This window comes from Coturnix japonica, chromosome 1 (assembly GCF_054131305.1).
Source record: "Coturnix japonica strain WE chromosome 1, WE-NBRP24, whole genome shotgun sequence".
NCBI lineage: Eukaryota > Metazoa > Chordata > Aves > Galliformes > Phasianidae > Coturnix > Coturnix japonica.
In genome coordinates this window covers 71,241,597-71,251,015 of record NC_140663.1, presented here as the reverse complement: position 1 = coordinate 71,251,015, position 9,419 = coordinate 71,241,597, and the positions used below count along the sequence as shown (strand labels likewise).

At 48.7% G+C, this 9,419-nt stretch overlaps 1 protein-coding gene across 8 annotated transcripts; it reads left to right on the top strand.

Moving 5' to 3' along the window:
* The first annotated feature begins 96 nt into the window (after positions 1-96).
* On the top strand, positions 97-8,770 carry PEX5 (peroxisomal biogenesis factor 5). Of its 8 annotated transcripts, none has more exons than XM_015872524.3 (16): positions 97-187; positions 525-715; positions 1,085-1,120; positions 1,295-1,427; positions 1,831-1,965; positions 2,596-2,701; positions 3,305-3,395; positions 3,723-3,839; positions 4,237-4,329; positions 4,500-4,619; positions 5,160-5,303; positions 6,187-6,257; positions 6,421-6,636; positions 6,778-6,943; positions 7,128-7,285; positions 7,657-8,770. In XM_015872524.3, exons 2-16 carry the CDS (start codon positions 566-568, stop codon positions 7,856-7,858), a joined length of 1,938 nt encoding a protein of 645 aa, XP_015728010.2. In that variant the 5' UTR covers positions 97-187; positions 525-565; the 3' UTR covers positions 7,859-8,770. The 8 variants fall into 8 exon arrangements, with proteins under 8 accessions (XP_015728010.2, XP_085400859.1, XP_085400882.1 ...); XM_015872530.3 differs by lacking the exon at positions 97-187 and adding an exon at positions 203-355; XM_085544733.1 differs by lacking the exon at positions 3,723-3,839.
* Positions 8,771-9,419: the final 649 nt, after the last annotated feature.

The window sequence follows — 9,419 nt, the reverse complement described above, 5'->3', positions numbered from 1 at the left end:
ACCTGATCTAGTAAATGTGTATGTTTGGTGGCCCTGCCAGGCGGGGGGTTGGAACTACGTGATCCTTGAGGTCCCTTCCAACCTGGGTCATTCTGTGTGATTCTGTGGGTGCCGGATTTGACGAGGTGCCTGTTCCTTTAAGAGCTGTCCCCGCCCCCCGCCCAGCCCCGCGACCCAGTGTCTCCAGGTACGGGGTGGGCTGTGGGGGAGGGCTCCCGTGACTTGGCGTGGCCCACCCGGCGGCTTTGCGGGGTAGTGGGGTGGGCTTGCGGTGCTACCGTCGCTGTGGGGCTGGGGTCGGCGCCCAGCGGGCCAGGCCGTGGTGTGCGGCCTGGTTGTCTGGCCGGTTTGTGGGGTAACTCCGGGTGAGGCTGGGGCAGGGGAGGTGAAGGCAGCCAGACGAACGTCCTGCTGCCCAGGCGGCGGCCACAACAGCCTGGCGGGTTCCGGCTCGGGGCGCAGGCTGCCGGGGTGGGTGTCTGAGCGCTCCGCCTGACGTGGGCCCGGTGTCGCCCCGGGGCCAGGTGCTGCCCGCAGGGGTCAGGCGCTGCCCGTGCCTCTCGCCATGGCTATGAGGGAGCTGGTGGAGCCGGAGTGCGGGGGCTCCAACCCCCTGCTGAAGCTGGCCGGCCACTTCACCCAGGACAAGGCCTTGCGGCAGGAAGGGCTCCAGGGATCCCTCGGTTGGCCGCCGGGCGCGGCGGGGGCCGCTGCTGTGAGTGTCGAGGGGCGCTTCGATCGCTGAGGGCAACCGGGGGTGGGCTGCTTTGCGTGGGAAAGGGGCTGTGGGGCTGTCCGGGCTGTCAGCAGGGTGGTGGGCCTTGGTCTTGCTCGTAGTGGCTGAGTCTGGGGGTGCTGGCAGGATGGTAGCAGCCGTGGGGGGGTCGCATGCCTTGCTAATGCAGTGGCTAACCCAGAAGGGGTGGTGGGAAGGTGTGTTTCACGGTGTTCCTGCACGTATAGTTGGGACAGCTAATGCCAGGAAGTGTGGTCAGCCTGACCTGAAGGGAGAAGAGGATGTGAGCCAGTTGGGGTGCTTGGTGTAGCCCAAGCTGTTGAGGTGATTGCTCACTGTTACTTCTAGGTATCCAAGCCATTGGGAGTAGCCTCAGAAGATGAGGTAAGAACAAATGGATGCATGTCCTTATTACCTTTCTCTTCAGTGCTTAGTTTGCTGTTTGTCCCTGTGTCTGATTTTATTCTGTTGAGTCTGTTTCTTTCTCCCTCTCCGTGGCTCTACTTATTTGTCTTCCATGCTTTAGATGATGAATGTCAATCTCACTGTCTTTGACAGCTGGTCGGAGAGTTCCTGCAAGGGCAGAATGCCCCGTTACTGTCCCACGCACCCCAGACCTTTAAGATGGATGACCTGTTGGCTGAGATGCAAGAGATTGAACAGTCGAGCTTCCGACAGGCGCCTCAGCGAGGTGAGGGGAGCTGGAGTAAGTGGATGCTGGAAAAGGTCTTGGTGCTGTGGTTAAACTCTTAATGGGGTGGTTCCCTCTGTTATGAGGTTATGTGGAGAAATGTTTCCAGCTTTGGTCTTCCCAGTATGCTGACACACTGGAGCAGGTGCTTAGGGATTCTGGGGAATCTCCAGACCTTGAGAAGTTTAGAAGCTACTTGATCAATACCCTGAGCCATCAGATCTAATTTTGGTGTCATTTTTTTTTCTTCTTATAAGAACACCTGCAGCCTTCAGAGATTCCTTCTAAATAGAATCTTCTGGTGATTTTATTCTAATGAACAGAAAGGATCTGCTCAGAGATGACAATGGCTACCTGAAGATTCCTTTGAGTCCTCTCGCATTCACTTGTGTTTTTCTTCTAGCTCCAGGTGTGGCAGCCCTTGCACTGTCTGAAAACTGGACCCAGGAGTTCTTGGCTGCAGCAGATACCGCTGGCGATGTCTCTTCAGATTACAATGAGGCTGACTGGTCACAGGAATTCATTGCTGAAGTGACAGGTGAAGTGTCCCCTTTGGAGTTATTGTTGGGATGTCGCCCAGTCACATGCCTGCATGCAGTTTATTTAGTGAGTTTAAAACTGAAGTAATGCTTTTAGGTGGTAGTTAATCTGAAAAGCCATCTTGCATTGCGTATGGAGCTGTGTGCTGAATATAGTCCTTTGACCACCTAGCACCTAACCTGGAAACGATGTGTCAGATTTAACTAGATCCTGTTCTGTTCCCCAGGGGTGGTCACTGTAGAAAGCCAGGCAGTTCCATTCATTGATCAGCAGTCTTGATACTGATTTTGACAGAGACTTGTAACGCATTGCTGATTTCCTTGACCTACATAGTATCCCTCATGGAGCAGGTGTTTAAATAATGAAGTGGAAGTAGAAAGTAAAGATGTTGCCAATACAGAGGCATTTGTATTAACACTCTGTCTAAGCCTAAGGCTTGATTGTTGTTGTTTTTTTTTTTTTGTTCAGGACGCAGTCAAAAGAAACAGGTATTAACATTCTTTCTTTGAAGGGGTCTTTACTGCATGTGTTAGGTAACAGTATGTAAAATGATGAAAGCAAAATCTGAAGTTAATCTTAGTGATGTTCTGCTTATCTCACTCTTTCCCTGTCCTAATGTCCTGTGCAGATCCACTGTCTGTGTCTCCTGCCAAGTGGGCAGAAGAATACCTTGAGCAGTCAGAGGAGAAACTGTGGCTTGGGGAATCAGAAGACCAGTCGCTGTCAGATAAATGGTGAGTCTCTAGTCTCAAGACCAGTTATTGCTGCTAGGCTTCTGCATGGGTGAAGGCTGGACAGATGGTAGAGAAATATCTTGAATGGTTTTGAATCACTTATCTAGACATATGTTCTCAGATCTTAGTTTTAGAAGAAGGGAGGAAATGATGATTAAGAGATCGCTGTTTTCCTAGATTCTGGTTCCTGGAAATGCTGTGATCCTGTAGACTGATATAATCGAATAGGTACTGAAAAGCTCCTTAATGTGATTTCAGGAGTTACTGCAGTAACTTGTACTCAAGTAGAATTTGTTTTCTGCTCTTCAATAGATGCTTTTTGAGTTTTAGTCTTAAGTGCTTGATCCAGTAGTTTTAAACGTTCCTGTATGAGGCTGTGATTGGTGGGGCTGAAACTTGGGATTCTTCGTAACATTTGTGCCAGTCTTTTGCAGGTTTAACCTAGTAGTAACTGTGAATTTTTACAGATGACTTATTCATCTGAATCACTTTGAACTCCAGAGTCTTAGGAGGGATTGTGTCCCTCAACACTTGTTTGCCCCATTCAGTGGACTGTTAATGATTCAGACTATGTCTTTCCCTTTAACTGCTCCTTTTAAACAGGTATGAGGAATATCAACCTGAAGATGATCTTAAGAAAACCGCTAGTGATTTTCTTTCTAAAGTGGATGATCCAAAACTCAACAGTTCTGAGGTGAGGGATTCTGTGACTGGGGCTGACAGGTATCTGATGTGCCTAAGGGGTTTGGTGAATGGAGAAGAAGGGGGAAGGCAATAAAGGAATAAAAGGCTTCCGTCCAGTGCTTCTGTTTCTTCCCTGTTCCCTAGAAGTTCAGCCCTTCAGTATCTTTCTGTAACTACGCTGTGGTGAAGTGCTTTCCTGCCTACTTTTTTCTGGCCTTCAATGCTCGCTTTGCAGAGAGAAATCCTATCTGCAAAGAAAGAAGGGGGCACATAGGTAGAAGAGTTCTTTGGCAAAGTGTCTGCCCAGCTCCACCCTTGTTTCATTTCTTTGCCACAGTTCCTAAAGTTTGTCCGCCAGATCGGAGATGGGAGGGTATCGATCGAAGCTAATCAGGTGACCCACAGAGACCAAGATCAGGCAGAGCAATGGGCAGCTGAGTTTATGCAGCAGCAGGTAGGAGCCCCAGCCCTGTGTGCGCTGAAGGAGGAAAGGTCTTTGTGACAGCGCACAGTCTGTGTGTGAGGGATAATGAATGGCAAGTCTGAATTTCAGCAGTGATTTACTTACTAACGACTAGGCTGGGGGAGGTAAGGGAGGGACTGTTGGGCTCATCAGAGCAAAGTCTAGCCAGATGCTGGGAAGATACCTGGGCACAGTCAATGTTCTCATCTCTGCAGCACCTGGGAGGAAGGATGTATCCAAAATAACTCCTTGCCATTTTTCAAGGCCATCATCAGTTCTTGCAGATGGGAAAGAGGAGGTCATCACAGACCCTCCAGTACTTTTGGGATGTGTGCTGAGGTTACCAAACTCTAAAAAGAAAAGTGTGTTTCTGTTTCCAAACTCCCAGGGGGCATCCGATGCCTGGGTGGATCAGTTTGCGCGATCTGGGAACATGTCAGCTCTTGATACGGAATTTGAGCAGGCAAAGACTGCTGTGGAGGTAAAGCTGAAGGAGGAGGAGGAGGGCTGGGGTAACATCTGAGAGCCCATGACAGGGTTAAGTCTCCTCTGCATGTTGTGAGGAGGGCTAGAAACATTTCAGAGGGCATGCTTTGCTGTGTTTGTAGTGCTCAGCTGAGGTACTCCAGTCACTTTCTGTTCTCCCTTCAGTCAGATGTGGATTTCTGGGACAAACTCCAGGCAGAATGGGAGGAGATGGCCAAGAGAGATGCAGAGGCTCACCCTTGGCTTACTGATTACGATGACCTCAACTCCTCTTCCTATGACAAGGTAATACAGGACAGGGTTTCCTAGCACTGTGATGAACTGCCTTGAGGAAGCTGGCAGGTTGTCTGCTTTGCAAGTGAGTTCCATAGATCCACAAATGCTGTTAAGATTTCTTCTTGTGCTGTTATTTACTTTTGCATGTGCCCTTATTCCAGGTTAGCTAAGAGTTAAATACTATTTTCATTTATTCTAATCTGCAAATGCTGTCTAGTTCTTGTCTGGTACCAAGTGCCAGTTAATGCTGGGATTGCTTGCAATGAGTGCAAGTGCCCACCCAGAGCTGGTAAGCTAAACACCAGCTATTTAATCACTGTTGCAGTTTACTTCAGGTCTGATGCAGTCCAAGATTTGGAGGAATTCTTCAGAATAGAGCAGGCAGAAAGAGCTGCTTTTCTCTAATCTGCTACAAGCTAGTAGACAGAATGAAGTTGCTATTTGCTCTGTGGTTGGAGTGTTTCTGATGCAGCCAGACCAGATTGTTAGAAAGTGCTTTTCTGCCTAGCATCACCCAGCAATTAGTCCTCTGCTTGTTTCTGCTGCTAGGGTTACCAGTTTGAAGAAGATAATCCCATGAGAGATCATCCTGATGCATTTGAAGAAGGGCGAAAGCGCTTGGAGGAAGGTGACCTCCCCAACGCTGTTTTGCTGTTTGAGGCTGCCGTGCAACAGAAGCCAGATCATATGGAGGTGAGAGAGACTGATGGTAACAGGCCTTGGCTAGGTGTCCTCCTTCTTGGATCCTTCACCTTTGAAGTGTTAGGATGTGTGTAGAGAGCTCCCCTCAACCAGCGGTGCAGGACATATGAGAAGATTTCACTTGTCTCTGGCTCTGGATATGTAGCTGGTATGTGTGAACCCCAAGGAGGATGGTGGGCAAGAAGGTTTAGGGCTAAAATCAGATGCACAAAGTCTTCTGCTCAAAGCTGTGTAAAATCATAAGAATGCAGGCATGAAGCCAAGATAAGGAGCTCTTATCTCTTTGAGTTGCTTTTGTGGAAGTCTTTATTGGCTTTATGAGCCTAGAGGTGCTTGTGATAGTGATGATGACAGTCTTTAATATGGGTATTAAAAGCAAAGTCTTAGCAGTTAGCTAAACTAGAGGTTCTGGTTAGAACCTGGATCTGTGAGGAAATTCCAAAGTCACCTTGCTTCAAAGTACAGCTTTGCTGGATCTCTGGAAACTCCAAAACTCTGGATTTATTGTCCTGTATAGCATACAAACCAGAAAGCCTATATATCTTTCCAGATAAGTTTCTAAGTGTTTGTGGTTAATGTATAAGGTTGCTCTGAAAGTAATGCCTCCTATTTTATCACATCAGCCTGTGATATCAGAGGCAAGTGTTGGTGGGATGGCAGTAGAGGTTGAACCTTTCCATCAGTATTCTGTTACATTTTATTGCTGTGTGGCAGATGGCAGCAGAGGGGTAGTCCGACAAAATGGTACCTGACATGAAATTATATATGAAGCAAAGGTGTGTGTGTGTGTGTTTAATCTCAGGTCTAATCTCTGTGCCTGTTTATTTTTTCTGGATCTGAGGAAGTCTGACTTATGCATCTTTATTTCCTTCAGGCCTGGCAATACTTGGGAACTACCCAAGCAGAGAATGAACAGGAACTCTTAGCAATCAGTGCTCTCAGACGGTGAGTGGTACAGAAGACCCCCCTGAGCAGGGGTCTTTCTCTTGTGCATAATGCCCTGAGGACCATGTGGCTAGTCTTCTGTCTTGGCTGTGTTATCACCTATACGTGGGCATGACCAGTCTTGATTTAATATGATGGTTGTTTCTCTTTCTGTGACCTACAGGTGCTTGGAACTGCAGCCTGGCAACCTCACAGCACTTATGGCTTTAGCAGTCAGCTTCACCAATGAGTCATTGCAGAAGCAGGCGTGTGAGACCCTGCGGGACTGGTTACACCATAAACCAGCCTATGCCCACTTGCTGGAGAAGGAACCAGAGGAGAATGCATCAGAGACAAATCTTGGGACTTCCAAGCGTGTTCTGGGGTCCCTGCTGTCTGAGTGAGTTGGGGGTACAAATCTTAGCCTTCAGCTGAGAAGCTTCTTGGAGGATTGGGGCTGGGTTGGGCAGGTGTTAGATTGGGCAACCCAAGGTCAGCTTGTTCTACAGTATACAAATGTCCTTGCTCCATGTTTTTCCAGCTCACTTTTTGTGGAAGTCAAAGAGCTGTTCTTAGCAGCTGTGCGCAGCAACCCCTCAACTGTTGATCCTGATGTTCAGTGTGGCCTGGGTGTCCTTTTCAACCTTAGTGGCGAATACGAGAAGGCTGTGGATTGCTTCAGTGCAGCACTTAGTGTGCGCCCCAATGTAAGAAAGGGCAGAGTGGGGGTGCTGGAGGTACCTAGAATTTTATGGGTGGAGGTGCTGTGTGAATGAGAGGTGTATCCTTTGAAGTGGAGGAGTAAGACAGACGTGTTGGTTAGGAAGGGATGGCTTGGAACTTAAAAAGAGCCATTTTGGCTTAGTCTTTTGTCGCTGTCCCTTTCTCCAGGACCATCTCCTATGGAACAAGCTTGGTGCCACTCTGGCCAATGGGAATCGCAGTGAAGAAGCTGTGGCTGCATATCGGCGGGCACTGGAGCTCCAGCCAGGATATATCCGGTCTCGATACAACTTGGGCATCAGCTGCATCAACTTAGGTGCCCACCGGTGAGCAGAGGATGGGCAAATCTGCTGTGACCTCTGAGTTTGCGTATCTGTGTGGGAGGGAGACACTGGTAGGTTACTAGGACAGTGCTGTGCTACCTGCCGCCTCCTGGTGGCAATAGGCAGACAGTGAATGCGTAGAATCTGCCCTGAGAAGATGTCAGACAGATAAACTTGGGGTGGAGGCCATCTGGACTTGTATTCCTGAGAAGGGGGAAAAGGGGATCACTGGCGGTTTTGGAGTGGGGAAGGATCTGCTGAAGAGAGGGCAACTGTCGTAAAGGGGAAGAAACAGCAGTTCAGAAGCAAATGGGGAGGGAATATGAGATGTACCATCTTCTCCAATAAGCATGTGTATATTCTCGTGTTGACAGTGAGGCTGTGGAGCACTTCTTAGAGGCTTTGCACATGCAGCAGAAGAGCCGAGGTCCACGGGGGCAGCAAGGCGCTATGTCTGACAACATCTGGAGCACCCTCCGCATGGCCCTCTCCATGCTGGGGCAGAGTGACCTGTATGGGGCAGCTGATGCCCATGACCTCCCCACGCTGCTTCAGGCATTTGGCCTCCAGCAGTGACTCTGGGATCAGCTCCCCTGTGAATGCAGGGTTGGGCCAGCCCAGCGGTGACCTTCTCTATGGAGAAAATGTTCACTTGGGTTCACACACACCTTTGCTCTGTTAGGGCAGATCACTGGCAACCTTTTCTTTTTAATCTCCTCCTGAAGTGTGCAACGTTCCCTACCTGCTGTTTGTGGCCTGAGCGTCTGAGTGGTTCACATTATCACATCCGTGGCTGACTGACACTCTGCTGCCAGGCTGATGGTCAACGTGGGGAAATAGGAAGCTTTCTCAGATTACATCTGCAGGGGTGCCCAGTGTGGCATTGAGACCTTATAGTAGCCATTCTGGAGGGAGTAAGTACCCTCTGGGCATGTTTCAAAGGTAGGCTGCTTTGGTGGGATAGGACTGACGTTAAGTGAAGCAGAGGGGAAAAGAAAATAATCTGGATTTGAGTATGCTTCCCCCATGCATGTGTTTGTATGTGTGTGTATGTGAGTTGCTGGGGAAAGCCAAGGGTACCACCAGTCCCTTTTCCTTGGGGAGTACTAAACTTGTGATACGGCCAGATGATAATTTCTCAGTGTCTCTCTCTTGGAACCTTCTGGCAGCAGAGTAGTGTGCTTGTGCTATGGACGTGAGTGGGCTGCAGGGGGAAAAAGGAGGTCCCAGGGTTCAAATTCGACACAACGTGACAGAAATGAGAGCTTAACTCTAACCTCCCTTCTCAGAATATGGTGGGGAAAGGGTTAAGTCTTAATTTTTCACTTGATTGTCACTGTTTTCACTTTGTGCAGAAGTTCCCCCATCTCGACTGTAACTGATTCTTGTTCATTATAAATATCTGTATATGATTCTGTTGGGGAAAAATGTTTTTTAATTGTAAAATATTTTGTATAATAGGGGAGAGAATTAAAATTGCCAAAATTACATCTTTCTCTGTGCGTCTGTTGAAGCCACGTGCGGTGGGTAGCGCAGTGCTCCACAGGTACGGGCCTACTGGAATGTGAAACACGAATCTGCTTCTTTGTCTCCCATTTTCCACCCAGATTTTGTTTTATTGGTAGCTCATGCAAATGAAGCATTAAGGACTTCATTTTGCTGTACACTCAGACTTCTGTGAGTCTGCAAGAGCTTCCCTGTGGCTTCACTGAGGGCAGGCCTTGCCTGACCAATCTGGCGGCCTTCTGTGGTGGAGTGACGGCTTCGGTGGATGGGGGAAGGATGATGGATGTCATCTACCTGGACTTCTGCAAAGACTTTGACATGGTCCCTCACCACATCCTTCCCTCTAAATTGGAGAGGTGTGGATTTGAAGGACGGTCTGTTCAATGGATTAGGAATTGGTTGGCTGGATGCAGCCAAAGGGTTGTGATCAATAGTTCTGTGTCAGGGCGGAGGTCAGTCACAAGCAGTGTCCCTCAAGTATCAGTCTTGGGACTGGTGCTCTTCAACATCTTCATCAACAGATGATGGTATCAACCACCTTCAAACTGTATTTACACTGAAGCTCTGCCTTCCACATCCCCTGAATGTGGGGGAAGGAAAAGGGCCTATAGTTTGTGCTTCCAGCCAAACA